The sequence below is a fragment of the Phocoena phocoena genome, chromosome 13 (assembly GCF_963924675.1).
Source record: "Phocoena phocoena chromosome 13, mPhoPho1.1, whole genome shotgun sequence".
Taxonomy (NCBI): domain Eukaryota; kingdom Metazoa; phylum Chordata; class Mammalia; order Artiodactyla; family Phocoenidae; genus Phocoena; species Phocoena phocoena.
In genome coordinates, this window is record NC_089231.1 from 75,979,628 (window position 1) to 76,000,293 (window position 20,666).

Genomic DNA, 20,666 nt, shown 5'->3' on the forward strand with positions numbered 1-20,666 from the left:
CATCTACAGATGCAAACGTACCGTCCTGAGCACTGCCCAGGTGACGGGCTATTCATTCTCATTCATTCTCCCTCCCTCCCTCTCTCTCTCACACGTTCCTTATTGTCCGGGCTTCTAAAAACTGTGGTTCTTCTTTATGTCTCATTCCTCCACCCAGAGAGCATCCTCCCTCGGCCTGGCTCCACCGGAATGCAAAGAAAACAGGGAGTGTTCTCGGTGGCCCAGAGAAGGAAGAAGCATTAGCGCCTTGCAGGGGAGGGGCGGATAAGTAATACTTGCTGCTTTCTCACTGTGCACCGAGAGCTTTAGAGACATCATCTCCTGTAAGCCCCCCAATTCCCCGATGAGGTAGGCACCCTAGTCCTGCTGTACAGATGACAAAGCTGAGGCCGAGTGTCTCACCTGAGGTAACAGAACGGACATGAGGACACACACTAGGGTGGAATGTTAAGGGGTAGCGGTGCACAGCTGCTCTTATGAAGCCAGCAGGATGGCTAAAAGCCCAGGTCTGACTCCTGACTCGGCCACTGGTAGCTGGGCGCCCCTGGGGAAATCATCTGCCCTCTCTGTGCCTCAGTTTTCTCGTCTGGATAATGACGGTATTTACCTCCCAGGATTCCGCAGGATTAACACCTGTGAAAGCCCCACAGATAGTACCTGGCGTGGAGTGAGGCTTAACAGATGGAAGTTGTCATGGTAATAATAATAGTAACTAGTATTACGTGGCCTGATCTGCACGTGGAGCTGTGTGGCTTGACCTAGGCTTGTCAGGGACCAACGCAGGAGAGAAGGGCTGGTCACAGGGCCCGGGCAGCTCTCGGCCCACCAGCACCCCATCCCCACAGCCTCCCCCAGGGGAGCTGGAGCTCAGAGGCAGAGGTGAACTCTGATTGTACCGGCCACAGTAGGGCCAAAGCTCTTCTCTATTTCTCTGGCCACCCCCTCTCTGTCCCCGAGGGCAGCTCAGAGGCCACGGTGTCCCCAGCAAGCTTCCTGCTGGGTCCCGCCCAATGGTTAAGACGCCTGCCGTAGGCCCACCTTCCCCAGGGAGCCCTTTGTCGTGGCCTCGGTGCTCAGGCTGGGCAAATGGGGCTCGGGGCCTCCACCTGAGTTCTGAGTGCCTTCCTGGCACAGATCAGGGCCGGGGGAGGGAACTGGGCATGGATCCCACCTGCCCTCGGAGTCTGCCAGGGCCCTGGATGCTCTGAACAATGAGGATTTCAACACAAACAAGCTGGGTATTTTTCACCACAGGGAAGGGGCAGAGCGGGGAAAAGGGTCCAGTCAGGAGGGCAGGAGGCCAGCAGCCCTATTCTGAGTATCGAGGGCTGCCGTGGGTACCCCGTTTCCAAAGACATCAAGCAGACAATGGGGTGGGTGGGTAAGAGGGCTGACATTTGCAGAGCACCTGTTCTCGGCCGACTCGTCTACCCTGTTTCCCCCCGCGGTGTCCTGCTTACTTGGGAAGGATGTAGGGCGCAGTCATCCCAAGGATGGAACGCTGTAGCCAGACTGTCCGAGTTCAATCCCTGCTTCTACCACTTACTGCCTGTGTGATCCTGGGTGAGCTACTTCATCTCTGTGTGCCTCAGTCCCTTCATCTGTAAAATGGGGTGATTAAGGGCATCTACCTCCTAGGGGTATTGTGTGGGTTAAAAAAAAAAAAAAGGCCGCTCGTGCTGCTCGTTATTGCCCTGACCATCTTCACCAGTACCCCATAAGGCAGTGCCCTTGTATCCCCATTTGTAAAATGGGAAACGGAAGCCCCAGTGGCACAGTGACTTGTCCTGGGACACTCAGCTGGGAAGCTCTTCCTCCTAAAACTAACTTTTTGGGGACCATGACCTGATAGAAAATCTGATGACAACAAAGATCCTCTTGCCAGAGAAGTAAACACACACGTACATACACGTACCAGATGATAACGTTTCTGGGTGTTCACAGCCCCTCTGAGGCCAGCCCTAGACTAGGGCCCATGAAGACAAGGTTTCACGGATTCTGGGTTAAAAATCCCTGTCTCATATCTTGCTGTGCTCTGGATAGCGTCCTTTTGTTTTCTAAGGTTTATATATTGGTTTGGGAAGAGTGCTGTATGATAGGTAATTGTTTCAGACTCTTCGGGCCCCGAACTTTCAGGCTACCTCTTTGCTGCCTTTTCACGCCCCAGACAGGTGAGGCCAGCTAGAGCTCTGACACTTGGCCACGTTTGCCAGTGACCCTTCTGGACGGAACACATCCCCGCCAAGCCAGGCACTGCTGGTCCCGCCCCCCAGAAAACACCCCCCGACCTCCGCCTTATGCCCTGACCTTCGTGGGTCACTACAGACGCTGGATATTCTGTTTGGAGCTGCCAATCCCTCCCCTGTCCTACTCCATCCCCTGGAAGGAGCCGTCACTGGAGAGCCTGGCCCTCTGGCTGATGGATGGGCCAACGCGAGACCTGGGAGGAGAGCAGAGCAGAGAGGGGGGCGAGTGGGATGCAGGCATATCTTGCCTGGCTCCCTCCCTGCTTTGGTTCAGGGCCCTGGCACTGGCTGCATCCCTCCAAACCTGGGGACCAGCTGGCCATCCCCAAGGTCCCTGCTCTCCCTGGAGCCCAGGGGCATCACTTCCTCCTGCTGCCCCTTCACCTCTGTCCCCTGCCCCCACCTCTGCATGGCAGGCCTGGGGTAAGTTCTGTTCCCTGCTGGGACCCTGACATCCACCCGCGGTGCCGGGGAGGGTCTCTCAGGGCTCCCTTTCTGCGCACTTGGTTAGCTCAGAGCCGGGGGCCCCTTCCAGAACCTGGGGGAGGGGGGGGAATGTCCCCTCAAGGGGACTCAAAAGAAGTGCAGGGGCTTCCCTGGTGGCACAGTGGTTGGGAGTCCGCCTGCCGATGCAGGGGACACGGGTTCGTGCCCCGGTCCGGGAAGATCCCACATGCCGCGGAGCGGCTGGGCCCGTGAGCCATGGCAGGCTCACCGCTGAGCCTGTGCGTCCGGAGTCTGTGCTCCGCAACGGGAGAGGCCACAACAGTGAGAAGCCTGCGTACCGCAAAAAAAAAAAAAAAAAAAAAAAAAAAGTGCAAACACATGGCTGGGCTCTGACACCCAGCGCTGGCCTTGGTGGGGCCTTTTCTCACCTCTGCACCTCGGTTTTCTCATCTGTAAATGGGGACAAGGTAACACGCACATTGCAGGGTGTCAATTCTAAAGCGCCACCTATGTTTCTCACTACGATTTGGTATTCATCTCCTCCATTTCTGGAAGGGACCCTGTACATTCTGGGCTCAGGGTCTGGATGATTCAGGAGGAAGGAAGCCGTGCGGTAAACACACACACCCTAGATCTAACGGAGGCCCAAGGCTTTTACAAGTGGCATCTGCTACTATAATGCCATGCGTGGGGTTGTGGCACGGCGGGGTGGAGGGCTCTAGAGCTGGCCTAGAGTTCAAATGTCAGCTGTGCACTTTCCAGGCTTTCTCATGTCTTGGGCACACGGCTGAACCTCTTTCTCTGTCTGTTAAATGTAGACAGCCGTGCCCAGGGCTGGAAGGGTTGCCGTGAGGATGAAAGAGACAACGCGTGTCACATACAGAGGACGGCCCGGCACAGAGGAAGCCTTTAATAAACAGTAGCTTTCACGAGTCCCTTTAATGCTCGGTTGGTCTCAGTTCTGTCATCCGCAAAACGGGGCTAGTCAGGCCCACCTCACAGGGCTGTTGGGGCATTAATGGGAAGATGTATGCAAACAACCTGCTGTCTTTCCTGATATTATTATTGTATCTGCCCCTGTCTGGGCCTCGGCCTGCAGCTGATAGGGGGAGACAGCCGAGGCTTTCTGCTGGGGTAAGGCAGTAAATGCCGTCTCTGGAGCTCAGTTTATTGAAGGGGCTACTCTCCAATGCAGGGCAGGACTGCTGAGTCCCACTCCCCCGCGGGGTGGGTGGGTGGGGGGCAGGGGGACGGGAGAGTCCCTTACGCAAACATTTGCTGATGGGTGCATTTAGGCCGGTCAATGGCTGTCGATAAGGATAGGCTCTCCTCCTGCACGGCAGGATTTGGGGACTTATTGAGTTGTGTGCTTGCGACTGTGTACTTAGCCCTGATGGCTCTGCTTTCTCGTTTGCCTTTGCTTATGTATTCCTCAGCCTCGGACTGGCCCAGGCTGGCATGGGGGCCCGGAGATGAACCAATCAGTGACAGAGGTGACATGACGGCACACGACGGCACGCTCTCCACCCTGGGGGAGGCGCCAGTCCAGCAAGAAGAATCGTTAAAGAAATACAGGACGGGGACTTCCCTGGTGGAGCAGTGGTTCAGACTCCACGCTCCCAATACAGGGGGCCCAGGTTCGATCTCTGGTCAGGGAACTAGATCCCACGTGCATGCCGCAACTAAGGAGCCCGCCTGCCACAACTAAGACCTGGTACAACCAAATAAATAAATAAAATTAAAAAAAAAAAAGAAATACATGACAACATGGCAAGGAGGTTTAGGAACACAGGTGGGAGAGCAGAGGACGGAGCCATTACTGATACCTGGGGGTGGAGGGTGGGGAAAGGGAAGGCTTCTTGGAGGAGGTGTCATTTGAGCTGGGCCTTAAAGGCTGGATAGGCACTTGCCAGGTTGGAAAAAAAGAGAAAAACAAAACTGAGAGGCAAGGCATTCTGAGCACAGGGAACGGCATATGCAAAGACACAGAGTCCTGCCTGGCGTTTGGAGACAGTGACCTCCACGGGAGGTGTGGTGGGGAAGGATTAGGCAGGAAAGGTCACTGGGGGGGCACGGGGGTGTGTTCTGAAGGGTTTGGCAGGTGGAGCTAGAGTCAAAGGGCTTCCATGCTGTTTCTAGACAATGTGCTAGAGAAGGTGAGGCCCGTGTGAGGCCTCTGGCTGCCCTCTCCAGCCACACTGGCCACCCTGTTTCTCGATGTGTCACGCTCATGCCAACCCTGGGCAACCCTCCTGTGGGCACAAACGTCACCTCTGCGGTGAGGCCTTTCTGGACCTAGCCCCTTCCACCTGGACCCAAAGCCCCCCGAGGTCACCGTTGCACTCCTCACACTGGGACATGGCAGGGGCTAAGTATCTTCTGGGGATGGACTGCATTACTGGCGAGGCTGTGTGATGCCACCAAGGTGTATAAGAGGTGGAGCTGGGTCCTGTGACCATTGGGGCCTGGGCAGGAAGCGGAAGGCGCTCAAACTGGATAACTGAGGAGGGTCCAGTAAATAGGTAGCAGGCACAGGGAAATCGGGGCAGGTGGTCCCTGGGTCAGCCACTGGACCCTGGATGGAGAGTGCTGGGTGCAGAGAGCCACTGGATGTGAGCTGTGGCCTCTGGGGGCAATGACAGCCAGCCGGCAGCAACCAAGCAGGAAGTGAGGGGGGCGAGGGGGTAACCACCCTCACCCAGGCTGTTCCTCTCCCCGATATCCTGCCAGGTCTCCCAATGACCTGACTTGACTGGGAAACCAAAAGGGTGTGGAGGCCACCAATGCCACCCACTCGGGTCAGCACCTCCCACTGGCACGGAGAAGTGTATGGATGGCGAAGGGTAGATGTAAAGGAGACGGAGGGAGGTCCAGGAACCTGGCCCCCGCAGCCCGGCCGGCAGACGGCAGTTCTCTTACCGTGGAAGTGCTCGGCCGTCTTCCGCCTCAGGGTCTGCAGGCTCACCTCGGAGTCGGCCCACTCCAGCACCAGCCTCCGGCCGTACAAGTGGGTGCTGTGACACAGGGCGTTGAAGGCCCTCTGCAACGAAACACAGCGTGTGAGCAAAGACCCACCGGCAGACGCTACAGCCTGGTCTCCTACCCGCCAGCACCACAAACCTAAAGGCCAGCTCTGGCCCCGCGACACCTGCTTCCTGGGGCGGGTGTAGGGAGCTAATGGGCACTTCTATTCCATTAGTGGGTTACGTGCCCAGGGACAGTGCTGCAAGTGGCCGTGCGCTCAATACATCCACTCTCTGGGCTGTGACTGGTGCCTGGGCCAGGCAGCTGGCTTCCCTCCCGTGTTCCATCCCATCTGGGGACGGCGACCCCGTTAGGCGTCTGGCTTCCCACCCGGCTGCCAGGGGCAGTGCCTCTGAGGAAGCCGAGCCTATCCGGCCCCTCGATGACAACCACAGGGGCCCTTCACTGTCACTGGGCGGCACCGTCCTCCGCGGGTCCTGGGGATTCTGGCCCCCATCTCTCTCTGCTGGCCTCCCACCGCACGGCCGTGGTCCCCCAGCCACTGGCTTCCGCCCCGGGCTCAGCGGCCTGGGACCTGCGCACGCTCTCGCCTCCCGCCCTTCGCTCTTCCTGACCTCTCCCCGCACTCTGCCTACTTCCCTCTTTTTGACTTTTGTTTCGTAACAGCTTTATTAGGATATAACTCACCATACATACAAGTCACTATCATAGAAGTCACCCGTCTACAATTCAATGGCTTTTAGTCTATTCACAGAGCGGTGTGACCACCACCATACCTATTTTAGAACATTTTCATCATCATCACTGCAGAAGAAACCCTCTACCCATTTGCAGCCACTCCCTATCCACCCTGTCCCCCCTGCAGGCGCTAGTCTACTGTCTCTGTGGATTTACCTATCCTGGACACTTCCTACAAATGGATTCATATGGCACCGGTGAGTTCCCTCTTAAACATCACCAGGTCTAGAGCTAAATTGGCTCTGTGCTGGGGCTCTTCCCAAAACACCCCTGAGGTACACAGAGGCCACTGCACTTGGTAGCCAGGAGCTTGGGCTCTGAGGCCACCCTGCCTGGGCAGGGCAGGTCCTGCACTTCCTAGCTTCAAGGCCTTGGGCAAGTTAAATGAATCTCCCTGGCCTCAGTTTCCTCATCTGTAAAATGGGAATATTAACGGCACTGTCCTCTAGGGTTCTATAGAAGAAGACAAAGAGTTAACATGCAAAGTGCCCAGAACACTCTGGGGGCGCACAGTAAGTGCTCAATAGATGCTACTTCTTGTGAAGATGGTGTTGCCACCACAGACATTTGCAATTTCTCTCGGCACAGAGGCCTCGGGTTAGCGCTAGGTTGAAGGCGCGGGCTCCCAGGCGCTGTCAGCACCAGGGAGCAGCAGTGGCCAGTGGTGGCGTCTTGGTCTCTGCTTCTGGGTTGCAGGCAGCGCCACCTGCTATGAGAAGAGGCGCCATGGGGTTTGTCCCTCTTGCTTCTTTGATGCTGTGAAGAGGCAGTGTATAACCAGGGGTCTGGATTGGAACCAGTCCCTCTCTGGCCTCATCTGCACTGTGACTGTTAGAGGTTGGACTGGGTCCCCCAAAAGAAGAGGTGTGGAAATCCTAACCTGGCACCCCAGGTTGTGACCTTATCTGCAACAGGGTCTTTGCAGGTGTAGCTAAATTAAGACGAGGACGTCCTGGAGTACGATGGGCCCCTGATCTAGTGTGACTGGCGTCCTTACAAGAGATGGCCATGTGAAGACACAGGGTGAATGCACGTGACAAAGGAGGCCGGGGTGATACCCACAGCAGGGAATGCAGGCTGTCACCGGAAGCTAGGGGAGAGGCAAGGAATAGATTTTCCCTGAGAAGAACCAATACTGCTGACAAGCTGATCTTGGACTTTCGGCCTCTAGAACTGTGAGAGAAGACATTTCTGTTGTTTTAAGCCACCCAGTCTCTTACAGCAGCCTAGGAAGGCAACAGTGGCCTTGGGTAAGCCAACTGCCCCCACATGAGCTTCAGTTTCCTCACCTGTAAAATGGGGCTAACTGTGAGACCATCAGCCCCGAGGGTGGCAGAGAGTAGGTATCTGATAGACAGCTGCATCTGAAAAGCACCGGTGTGAGGTGGGTGGGACATGCGTCTTTTAAAAATTAGACATGGGCCCAAATTAAAGAAATGCTTTTGTTCTCCTTCGTGCTTTTCTGAGAAGGGCCAGGTGCAGGAAACTTTTTCTTTTCTTTATTTTTTTTTTAAACGTTAATTTAAAAAACTCTTTCTGACTGCCAGCAGAGCCTCTGCATTTTTTTTTCCATGCGGATATAAATATGCATCTGGACTCCAAGCCGGAATGGCCCATTCAGAGCTTTAAAACGCACGCGCTCTCAGCTGGTGAGGCAGAGACAGCCTGACTGGGGGAGCTGGGGTTTTAAGAGCGGGGAGTGAAACTGGTCGGGAGTCTGGCATGGTGGGTACTCCATCCTGGTGCCAGGGTCCCTGAGGAGCTGCGGTTCCGGGGACACGGTCCAATGGGGGCGGCCAAGAGGTGGCATCTGGTAGGAACTAAGTCAGAGTCGGAACAAGGGGGTACTGGAGCCTGGCAGGTGAGTCCAGGCGAGACGCCCCAACTCCAGCTGTCATATCTGTTTCTTTCTTACCCTTGGAAACCCTCTCTCCGTTCCTGTGGCACACAAAGCCTGGGGCGGTCTCTGTTCATTATAGGAGTTGCTAAAAATTCCCTCTCCCAGCCTCTCTCTGACATCACCCCTTGCAAATTCTCATCTCCTCTTTGGAAGGGCTTTTCACTCTAAGAGGTGAGGGGGCACGGCAACTAAGACTGGGGGCTCTGGACCTGGGCTACTATGGTTCAAATCCCTGCTTCATCCCTTACAAGCTGTGTGATCTCAGGCAAGCTGCTTAACCTCTCTGAGCTTGAGATTCCCCACGTGTAAAATGAGAGGCAGCAGCAAAGAATGGATGCGCAGATTCAATGAACTATTAAGTCTGACGCCACACTGCCTGGCACGTGGTAATTCTCACCTAAATGTTGGCTGTTGTTATTATTATGATGTATGCCCTCCACTTCCCATTATCACGCTAAAGAGCAGGGAGAATGGTAAGTAGGGTACAAAAGCTCTTTTGTATTTGAGGTTAGAGCACAATGTGTGAATCTCCAAAAATAGCAGAATTACCCTTCCCGGTTCTAGTCCCCTCAGGTTAATAGGAAATCAGGTTGTGTTTCCAGCCCTAGTGGTTGGAATGTGGTGGCCCCAAACTATCGCAGGCAGGAAGCCAGTGATTCCTGGCTAAAATTGGCCTTGGATAATTCCGAGTAGTGGTGCTTCATGCAAAGAGCCTGTTATATGTGAGACTCGGGGAGGGTGACGGGGAGACACAGCCCCAGGGCTTTGGGGCTTTTGGGCCAGTGCAGGGGAAGGTTCCAGGCACAGCCCCGGCCTCTCTGGCCTGCTCTCCTCTAGCAGCTTCCTCCCAGGTCTCTGTGTCTACACTAGACTCCACCGAAACCCACACCACCTTCTCCCCAGACAGAGACTTCCCGAACCTCAGCTCTAGGGCTGCGGTCGTCTCGGGGTGCCCGGGGTTCCGCGGAGTGCCGGGCGCTGCAATGGAGGAAGTGGAAATTTAGCTGTTCCCAGCCCTTTGCTTCTCTCCGAATCCTGCTTCTGTTGCCTGTGTTCCTCCCTTGCCATCCAAGGGCCTTCATACCACGGATTAGAGATGTCCTGGGTTCCAGAGAACACTAAGCACTTGACCTCAACCTACTCATGAGAACAGACATCATTCTCCCATTTCAAGGATAGGAAAACTGAGGCCAAGGTTGGTATGCAGGTCAAGTTCCTCCTTACTTTTCCTTTCAGCCTCTATGTGTTCCATCCCTGGGCCTTCGTAACATCCCTCTCAGCCTCGGAAAGGTTCCCTTCGGGCAGACTGCAGCCAGGTGCCCTCTGTGTGCCCTGCGCCCCCAGCCTCCTTAAGAACACCTGCCCCGTTAATGCCTGCTTGTGTGCCGGGCTCCCTGGCTCGACTTGAACCTCGGAGGGAGGCCTCTATCCTGGCTACCCTTGGCACAGAGCTCAGGACACAGCGTGCTCGGTAAATTTCTGCAGGGCGAACCATGGAGCGAGACCTTCACCGAGGGTCGTGAAAGCACGTCTCCAGACTGGGAGGGACACTGAGGTTGGTCCCGGCTGGAGACGGAGGGCTGGTTTAGATGTACTGCCCTGGCTCCTCCAACCCCCGAGATTCAGCCCACGAGGGCAGCAGGGAAAGGAGCATGTCTCGCCCACGACTGTCCTGTCCTGTACAAGTGGGAGGCTCTGCCTTTGGTTAGGACAAGAGCTGACACATACACAGTCCTGGGTGCGGCACAGAGACGGACAGGAGGCCCCGCTCCCAACATGCGTGACTTTGGGACCTTGGGATGGGAAGAGTCACCTGTGCCACTAACACCCGATCGCCCAGCTGGGTCACTGCCGAAGCCTGAAGGTCCAGAATGGAACTCTAAGGGTGCACTGGTTTGGCAAAGAGGAGGATGCTGTAGAAGATGAGGTCCCCCCCGCCCCCCGGCCACTTCAGGGCCACTTCCTTCATCACCCGATGGGCCCGTGCTGGTTATTCCTGATCTTCCCCTGCACCCCCTCTCCAGGCTTTCAGAGCTGACTCTCCTGGAGGGCATAACCAGGGCTCGCTGGCCTTGGGTACCATCTAGGATGAGCAAATGGGAGGCGCCGGTGAGAGGCTGGAGGGAGGGGCAGAGAGGCCGGGGGACTTTTTCCCTGGACCCCTCCCTCCAGGACCACAGCTCCTGCCGGTGGCCCCTCCTTGACAGCTCAGGCTCTCACCTGTCCCTTCAAGGTCCCTTAGCCTAAGGTGGCGACAGCTCCCACTGCCACTGGCCCTGGTAGGGGTGGGTCACATCCCTGGCGAGCACCCCCCAGCCCTTCTTACCCCTCCATGAATCTCTCTTCACTTGAACCATCTGGGGTTAGGTTCTGTTTGCTGACACAGATGGTCACCTGGAGTCCCTCTGCCTTGACCCAGGGCAGATGGACTGCCCCCTTCAGAGAGCAGGTCTTAGACAACGTGAGGCCCGACAAGGGCTGCTCTGAGCAGGTCTAGCCGGAGTCTGGAGCTGCCCCATCACCCGGTTCTCTGCCTCAGCTGTCTTGGAAACACACCTCTTTCATTTCCTCTGACCTAAGCCACCAACTGTGGGCACCAAGAGCCCTGGCCTCCAGTGCCGGCTAGACTGTGACCAGGCCTGGCAGCCACCTTTCCAGAACTGGGAAGGCACCAGAAGGCTGCCAGCTCAGTGCCGGGCCTGACCTTTCTGCGGCTCTCCCTGGAAGACGGGCTTCTGCCTCCTGGCAACAAAAGCCCATTTGATGCCCTTGGCAGGACTCCCGTCCCAAGGGCCATGGCTCCCGGGCCGGGCTGAGGCCAGGCCTCCTGTCCTGAGACGTCCAGGTCATCTCTCAGCCCCTCTGCTGTCTCTCGCCGAGTGGGAGGGCTGCATCTCTCGGCAGATGCCAAATCCACCTGAACATGGACGACGCCAACCTGCCCTAAACCATCTGTGCCCCTGAATCCTGGAGGAAGCGTGGCCAAGAACGACCACGTGGCTCAGAGCACAGCAGCCAAGCCCAGGGAAAGGGAGCAGCGGCCCAGCTGGGCCTGCTGGGGGCTCAGCTCCTTCTCTGCCGAGGGGGTTGAGAAACAGGGCCCTATGATTTCTGGGAGGACAGTCTGCTGTCCTGGGATGCTCTGTATCGTCTCCTTGTGGACAGCATGCTGTGCTCTAAGGGGGAGATCACTTTTGTCCCTGTACCAATGCTCCCGGACTCCTGTAAGTGAGCTCCCAGCAAATCTTCCAGCTACCTCTGGCCTCCACTGGGGAAGAGCTGGTCCCCAGAAAAAGTGGGGCTCTTTGCATAATACTGGTAACTTCAACTGTGGGCCTCCACTCAGCACCTTGGGCCCCTGCGACCTACGATGCCGTGGAGCTGAGGGCAAGTTTCTAAGAGAAACACCCAGGGGCTAGTTTTCCGGGCTGCGGTGTCTAAAATCTTTCAGATGAACAGATGTCCTTTCCTTGCACCCATCCATCCACGCAGCTCAGCCCAATTCAACTCAACATCCCCGGAGGACCTACTATGGGCCAAAAGGAGGGAACTCAACTAGGGGACAGGAAGGTAACGTACCACCTCTGACCTCGGGGAGAGAGAAAAGAGCTACTAGGAAAAGAGGGCCAACCCAGGAAGCCAGGGGCCAGAAGTGACAAGGCAATGAGGCCGTGGGGCCCGGTAATGGCCTTGGGCTCCACAGGGGGTCGCAAAGCATGGTCTTGTGCTTTCTGGCTTTGATCTGGCGAGAAACTTTTGAGTATTCACTTTCTCCACTACAAAGTGGAGGTGCTTCAACCTTCTTGGTGCTGAGAATACATCAGATAATGACTATTCATTTAACCCAGCGCCCGGCACGCAGGCAGGGCCTGATTCCCGGGACCTGTGATGTTGCCCCTGGTAGTTTAGTTTATGTATTTAGCTTTTTGGCCGCACTGCACGTCTTGTGGGATCTTCGTTCCCTGACCAGGGATTGAACCCGGGCCCTTGGCAGTGAAAGCGTGGAGATCTAACCACTGGACCGCCAGGGAATTCCCAGTAGTTAAGTTTTAAAATGATGATTACTTAGTGCTGCTGGGAGGGAGGAAGTCTGTCCAGCTCGGCTGGGCTGGTTACCTTTCCTGGGGAACTGGTCCTGACCGCTGAATAAATCTGAAACGAGGACATCTGAACCTGAGGGCTTCTCAGAGCAGTGGAGCTCCTTGGCCTCCCACTCTGACCCCACAGGGGCTGGGCAGGCCTCAGGGCACACGGAGGGACAGAGGGATGCGGCCAGCAGATGGGCACACGGCGGGGCTGCCCGTACCCCAGAGATGAGGGAGGCACATCTGCTAGCCGGAGGAGGGCGGCTCGTCCTGATCCCCGGTTCTCAGCCCACAAATGTGTTGGCTGAGTCCAAATCCATGCCTTGAAATGCAAGGCTCAGGATTCAAACACGTTTTCCTTTACCCCTGGGCCCTGTTGATAGGAACTAGGGAAAACCTGCACTTAAAACACAAGCATGGGCTTCCCTGGTGGCGCAGTGGTTGAGAGCCCGCCTGCCGATGCAGGGGACGTGGGTTTGTGCCCCGGTCCGGGAAGATCCCACATGCCGCGGAGCGGCTGGGCCCGTGAGCCATGGCCGCTGAGCCTGCGCGTCCGGAGCCTGTGCTCCGCAACGGGAGAGGCCACAACAGTGAGAGGCCCGCGTACCGCAAAAAAAAAACCCCACAAAAAAACACAAGCACGAGCGCACACATCTAACACAGACAAGTGGGGATAGCACCCCAATTCCTGGATTTGTGGCCAGTTAACATTTCAGGAGACAAAAAGCAACTGATACCTCGGCTTCAAAGCACAGCGCCTCTGCCCCGCGGGGCCCGGGACACCCCGCTGCCTCTGCTCCTTTGGTGCCCTGCGCCGCGGCCTGTGGTGGGTGCTTGGCACGCAGCTTTCCACTTAATCTTCATGGCTGCTTCAAGGCGCAGATCATTTCCGGTTGCGGACATGAACAGCCTGGGGTGTGGGGACATGAAGCCCCTTGCCCACGTTCACGGAGATGGAAGGAGGCAGCTCTGACTCCATGGGCCACGCCGCTAACCACTGCGCCGCCCTGCCTTTCTAGAACATGGGCTGTCTAGGGAGGACACAGCCCACGGAGTCTTCATTTCCATGGGGCCATGTCCCCTTCAGACCCTGGCTGCACACCCTCGGGGCCCTCGGGGAGGCTGTACTCTATGCGCTCCTTGCACTCAGATAAGCAAAGGTGTGTGTGTGTCTGTATGTGGAGTGCACACCATCCACCGCTAGTCTGACGGCGATCGCCGTTTATGGCACCTGCACCGCGGCTGGGCACCCAGCGAGGAGGTGGCTGTCCCTGCCTTAAGAAGCTCTGTCTTGCTCACCGTCACCTCTTCCCACCACTGGTCTTGTTTCAGCGGAATCTGCAAGGCGAAGGCCATGGGTGCGGAGAGGCCTGATGGGAGCCCCCTACGAAACTCTCTCAGCATTACCCCAACTGGGGTGGGCCTGGGGCTGTGTCCACGCCCCCCTCTCCCCCGGCACCATACAAAAGTGAGAAGTGAGAACAGAGACGTTAACTGGCACGACTCCCCAATTAAAGCTGCGGTTGTTTACCAGTGAGAAGAGAAGAGCGCTGCCTGCCAACGCCGACCGCCATCCCATCTCCCTACTGCTGGCTCCCCCCAAGTGTTTATTTAAGCCAACACATTGCTCTGCTAATTGGATAACATTCCATGTGAAAACAGACCTTTTAAAACAACAGCAGCGGCGGCAAATAAAAACAGCTGCAACTGCAAAAGTACAAAGGCTCGGTGGGCTCCGGGAAGAGAGAAATTAAAGGCGCATGCATTGGGGGAAAAAAAAGAATGTTCTGGTTTCCGGGCTGCAAGTCTGCTCTTTGCTTTCTTTCCCTTCTTCCTCCATGACCAGCCAGTCCAAGTAAAGGCAGAGGAGGTGGTGGCTTCTAAACAGAATCCCAATGACCATTGGTGGCCTCTTGGCCAATGGGCACGGGCACAGCTGGTTGGGAATCCCAGGTCACCTGTCCAGGTAGAAAGCTGCTGCCTCCAAGGCTTGGGAGGGTTGGCAGGAGACAGTGTGCGGCTCTGGAGGGCCCTAAAGGAATGCCCACTCCTCCTCTGGGGGCCCCGGAGGAGCTGATTTCATCCTGGGCTTGTTCCCAAGAGATGTTTTAAGGGCCAACCTCTTGGCCTTCCTCCAAATGTCTAATTGGTGAGTTGCTGGGGATGGGTGAGAGGTGAGGGGTGTGGTGTAGAGAGGAGGGGGCTGGCGCACGGTTTGGCCGCAGCTGGCACTCAATTTAAGTGAATACGTGAATGAAGGGAGGAAGTGCTAATCCGTGGACTTTGGAATCAAATTGACACGCGGGGTTTCCCAGCTCTGGCAAGTGGCGCCATCCCTTCGAACCTCAGTTTACCCATCTGTCAAATGGCTTCCTAGCACTGATGCGTAAAATGCCCAGTGCCGTCCTTGCCAAAGACGGGCTTTTAGAAGTTGATGGTTTTTTACTGATGCCAAGAGGCTGCCCTTCCAGAAACATCATCAGGACCCAGAGAAACACGTGGCACCTGAGACACTACAAACATCCCTACACACAAGCGCAGACACAGGCCATCGGGGAAGACCACCTTATTTGGGACTTCCTGTCTGCCCTCATCGACCTTTGTCCCTACTTCCCTCCAGCACGTGGGAGAAGGTGCTTTGAGAAATGTGGGCTCATCACACTTGGAGGTTTAGATAATAATAACAGCAGCCCTTTCAGAGAGACTGACATTCATGCCTGGGACATCGGGGGCTGATGAAATGCCCTAGGTTGGGCGAACATGCCAGCTCACGGAGCCTGTGACAGGGGCTGATGGCCAGGTCCCACCCCTGGTTTAGCATCTCGGCAACAGAGCCAGGTCCCGGCTTCCCATTGGTTCCCAGGACCCTGCACACACGGAGCTTAACAAGCGCCTGGAGAAACCCGGGAGGGAGTTATGCAAATCTCCAGCTGAGTCCGGGGCTTCTGCAGGTTGGGACGAGACAATGCGTATACGGTGTACATTTCACACACAAAGCCAGCTCGGCCGGTCGCGGGTGCCTCTGGCTATTGTCATCAGTTGCCTGGTTACCCTGAGCTCTTCGTGGAGCCTTGCTCTAGGATTCTCTTCCCTGTTTGGGGCATGTGCTTGACCCAGAGGGGCCTGACGGATGACGGAGTTCCCGAGGATGTGCGGGGTGGAACTCGGGGTCATGGAGCAAGGTTGGAATACTCAGGGTCCCTGGGGGCGGGGAGGACACAGATGACCCGTGCTTGGGGCCCAAAGAGAGATGGCGGTGCTGAGCGGATGCCTCCAGGGACCAACCAGGGTGCCTAATTCTCTCCTCAGCCAGCTGGCAAAGTGGACGGGTTGGTGCCCAGGAAAGAGTACTGTGCTGTGAGTCACATCCCCGGGTTCACAGCCCAGCCTGGAAACTGCTAGTTTCTCCACTGCTTTCCAGACCCAAGGTTCTACAATCGGCCTCTACTCCCTCCCTGCCTCCTCCCCGTAATGTGTCCGCTCCCCTCATCTTTTCCTCCCTGTCTCCTCTTTTCCCCTCTGAGGACCGCCTGGCGCCCCGGGACACAGGAGGCTTACACCTCCAGGTTCCAGCGCTGCTGACGCCACAGAGTTACTGACCACTATCTTCCTGGAGGACGCCCCACGGCAGGAAACGAGGGTGAAGCCCTCGGTGAGGGAGCCGAGTGGTCAGGGTTCAGTCAAGCCCCGGGAAGGATTTCTAAAGCAGGTCTTCTTCCCTGAAGCGCTTCAAAGGGAGAACTGCTAGGGGTGGTGGTGGGGTGGTGGGCGGCGCTTGTCCTGAGAAACTGGGGGTCCTGGAAGTTCCCCTACCAGCCCTGGGATTCCCACGAGTTCCTTCTTTCGAAATGAAAAAAGGGTCTCGGTTTCTAAGTCAATGTCTCCTTCCAGCATTGCTTTCTCTCTTCAAACTCACGCCTGCCCTCGAGCTAGCCAGATATTTACAATATTCAGAATTCTATTCACCAACATGCAGCGCGCACGGCTCTATGGCTTAGTGGAGAGCGCTAAAAGTTCCACTCGGGGGACAATAAAGTTCTTCAGACAGACAGGGAGAAGGAGAAGGAAAAGTCACAGCAGCTTCTCCGGGAAGCAAAAAGAGCAAAGGGATCTTTGCGGGAAAGGTGCGCTCCTGGTGGGCTCAGACTTCATGGGAGACCAGCTCGCTCAGCGGGGGCACAGAGGGCCCGTCCTGGTGCGGTGAGAGGTGGGAATGGCAGGGCCAGGACAGCTCCGGAGCCAGGCTGCCGCCTGTCGGAGGTGAGGGGCCGCAAGAGCCAGTCCTGGAGGGAGTGTGGGTTGAGCCCGTACCGTCCTCGGCTGCCCTTTCTCTTCCTGGAGCCCAGGATGGAAGGGACAGAGGGGGAGGAGCCACCTCCATAAGTCAGCAGAAGGCTGTGCTAGGCTCTGCAAAGAACATTTGCAGCCTGGCCTCCGGCGCCAGGCGCTAGCCAAGCGGGCACTGGCACTGCCCGGCTACCTGAGCATCTACCCCCCACGCCCCATTCCCATGACCCCAGGGAACAAAGCTATATTGACTGCATCCTGGCGATGGGAGCGTGGAAATTCAAGGCTGGCAGTCCATGCCTGGTCTAGCCCTCTGGGTCCCGAGAGCCACGTTAATTCTGACTTCAAGCTCTGGAGGGAGGCTGCCGCGTGGAAGAAGCTTCTAGCTGGAGGGCGTGGACAACTTTTCTCTCTGCTCCTTCCCTTCTTCTTAGATCACCACCATCACCATCCGCCTCATCACAGCTAACAGACGGAGCTCACGGAGGCCAGATCCCGTACTATCATCTCATCCCAGCCTCGCAACGATTCGGTGAGGGAAATTCTATTACTGTTTTATAAGGGGGGAAACTGAGGCACGTAGAAAGTAAGTCACCTGCTCAAGGTCACACAGCAGGTGAGTGCTAGGATTCTGGCAGCAGGGTCTGTGCTCTAACAGCTAGCCCTCGCACTGGCCCTTAATAAGAGATTTTTCTTGGGGCAGGGAGTGAATCCCCCTTCATCTCTCCCGTAATCGCAGTCTCACATAGGAACCCTGACATAAAACAGATGACAATGGTCCTACACACTCACAGAAGCTCAGGGCCAGACGGACGCAGTGGAGAAAGCACTGCCTGCACCCCTCTCTTCCCTGTCCACAGATGGGGGCCTGGTGGCTCTGAAGGGACCTGGGCTGGTGGGAACGGGGAGGAAACAGCTCACTCATCTCGAGCACCGTGTGCCAGGACCCGTGTCACCACCTGCCTTCACCCTGTGGGCGTGGGACCTGTCATCATTCCCATTTTACAGATGAGGAGACTGAGGCACAGGGCAGGGCTGGGGAAGCCAAGCAGCCAGCAGTAAGTGCAGTGCTCTGGACGGCTGTTCCCTGGCTTCTCTCTGAGCCAGTGGCGGGGGGACCCCGCAGGTGCCTGCCTTGCTGGTGAGCGTCAAGGCCATGGACCGGCTGCACGCAGGGGTTGCGGTCCCTCCTGTCACGACAGGAGGCGAGGGGAAGACTGCCAGCTGAGAAGAAAGAGGCGCAGATGTCTGGACAAACATGGCCACGTGTCAACAAAGCGTGCACTTGAGTTCAAGACGCTGAGACAAAGGTGGCTGGCAGGCCTGCTGAAGTCCTGGGGCACCCTCTCTGCCTGTGCATGTTCCCAGGGCCCACAAAGGCCGCAGCTGTGTCCCTGAGATGACACCTTCAGCTCCACCCACAGGGCCTCTGGCAGCGCCAATTTGCTGCTGGCCAAGAGCGTGATTCCAACAAATACTCTGCTTTTCTGAAGACGCCTCCTCAGAGGCGGAGGGGACCCCAGCCGTTAGTGACACCTGCCCCTTGCTTTACCGCACCCTCAAGGGAAGACAGGCCAGGACGGGGGAAGGCTGCCTGTGGCACAGGCTCTCGGAGGGAGCCCACGAAGACAGCGCCATGGCCCCCTCCCCCCAGGATCCTGACCTGGGACTGTGAGAGCAGCAACCACGGTCGCAGCCAGAACCCCGGTCACACAGGCTCTGCCCCTGGTCTGCTGCCGCGGAGGACGGGGACCCAGGACCTACTGCACCAAGCCCACACCCAGAGAGGCTGCCTTGCTTCAAAAATAAAAGGTGGTTCTGTCTCCAAGGAATTCCGTACACGTGCTTACACAGAGCAGCACTTGCCTGGCCTGAGTGCACCTGAAATCAGCACAAAACAGAAGCCCCAGGCACCAGCAGAAGAAGAGGGGAAAGAGCTGTCCCCGTGGGTTCCCACTGGGGTGCCTGGCGGCCTCTTCTCCGAGCGCTGTCCCCTGGTTCCTCTCCACACTCTGCACAGCATCTCCCACGCTTTCTGTCTGACCTGGAGCGGCCCGGGACACAGAACTGCCCCTTCCTCCAAACACAAGGCCCATGGTCTTTTCTTCCAAGGACATTGTACAAATTAGCAGGGCTGGGGAGAGGAGGGGAGAGAAAATCCGAATGGGGAGTGGGGGCCGCGCCCACGTCTGTGAAGAGGCCTTGCTGCTTCTCCCACAAAGGACCCAGAAAGGAGAGGCCGGGAGGGAGGGGCCCTGGTCTCACCTTCGCGTCCTGCTTGGTGAGGAAGTCGACGAAGCCGAACCCTCTGTGCGAGCCCATCCCCGTCATCTTCTTTGGCAAGCGGACTGTCTTCAGCTCCCCGAAGGTGCTGGGAATAAAAACACGGGAGTTTCAGAATCGAGGCCTGCAAAGGGGGCGGGGGGGGGGGCAGGACCGATTCTCACCCGCTAACCCTTTCCAGTTAGAAGAGAGGAGTGCCCGCAGATGCACATGGGGGGTACGTGTGCACAGCCACGTGCACGAACACTCGTGTCAGTGTCGGCTCCCCACTGGCCAGCACGTATCCTGGGGGCCTGGGTGGCCTTCTCCCTCCGGCCTGGCCATCACGCCAGCAGGGAGGGAACCATCAGACTGGGGATGCCATTCCTCCCAGGGGTGAGGGGCTGGGGTGAATGAATATTCAGCAAGGGGGATGCAGCCCCGTGCACGCGTGGCTGGGCTGGGGAGGCACTGGCCAGGCCAGGGCCCCGGACTCGGGGTTAGCACGGACTCCCCACGGACCCCCACGAATCTGACTGAGTAAACGGGGTGAGTCCCTTCTCCCAGATCTGGGACCTGGGATGGTTCTTCAGCGCTTGGCACTTGAATGCCACACAGCCACGCCCTCTAAACCCCACTCCTGCCTCAGGGTTTTGATATCTGCGAAGCCAAAGTCAGGCAAAGCTGACTCTGCAGGAGAAAAGTCAGGTGTTCCCCCCCGCATCCAACAGGGATCAAACAGGTAAACACGGCCTCCAACCATCTCCCCAGTGCCCCCTCTCCCCCTGGATAAACCTTTGAGAAATTCCCGGACAAAAGGATCGGGCCTCCCCTGCTTTCCTCTCTCACTCCCCCGCCCCCAGCCCATCCTCAGGTCCATCTCTCAAACATACACGCACAAATTGCTGCTGATAAATATTTAATGTGCGCGGCATGTATTATTTTATCTGAAAATCTGCACACACTTGTGGGCACCCGGGCACACACACCTACACAAGATGGTGCAGGATGCCTCGGGGCCAGAGACCGACTGGGCAAAAGGCACAGTAAAGGCCGTAAGCTCTCGTGAAATGATCTAAGCTAAATCTGCGGAGTTAACCCGCAGCCCTGCCGGCATGACCAGGCATCTGCCAGCCCAATTTCTGGAGGCAGGACGGTGTGTAAATGCGGCATTATGAAGCCTCAAAATGAATCTGCACGTCTCCTCGGCACTCTCCCCGGCAGCTCCGCTCCCTCTCCTGGCGCCTCTCCGAGCAGGCCACGGAAACTGGGCTGCTGGCTCCACGGCCAGCCTCCCGGGAGGGGAGGGGCTGCAGAGGATGGGCAGTGGAGGCCTGTCAGTCATCCCAGCCCCCGGCTGAGGCTCGTGGCCCACCTGGAGCGGCCCAGAGGCTGGGCAGGTGGGGACCAACACGAAGGTGAGGTGGGAGAACCCAGCAGAGTCCTGCCCACAAACCCTGCTTTATTCTGCCACCTAAAGGCCGACACGCCCCATGACAGACACGCTGCGTCTTTTTCCAGCGAAGCCCCGCAGCCTGTGTCAAGGCTGGCCTTGGACACGGAGGGCAGGGGACGCACATATTTTCTGGCAGGCTCCTTTGGGTAAACATAAATGGTGCTTTGGCACCAAGTTCTTCAGAGAGTCACGGGGACTGTGGGGACAGTGTATCTGACCGATTCAGACCTGGTCTCAGGAGGCTGAAGGGCACAGGGAGG

General features: G+C 57.1%; 1 protein-coding gene across 1 annotated transcript in view; it reads right to left on the reverse strand.

Moving 5' to 3' along the window:
* Positions 1-20,666, reverse strand: part of RBM19 (RNA binding motif protein 19) — a 139,563-nt gene that overhangs the window by 32,613 nt on the left and 86,284 nt on the right. Inside the window, exons 25-26 of the mRNA XM_065889525.1 lie at positions 18,954-19,059; positions 5,613-5,733 (exon numbers count right to left, since the gene is read on the reverse strand). Coding sequence (XP_065745597.1) covers positions 5,613-5,733; positions 18,954-19,059 — 227 coding nt within the window. The remainder of the gene's footprint in view (positions 1-5,612; positions 5,734-18,953; positions 19,060-20,666) is intronic.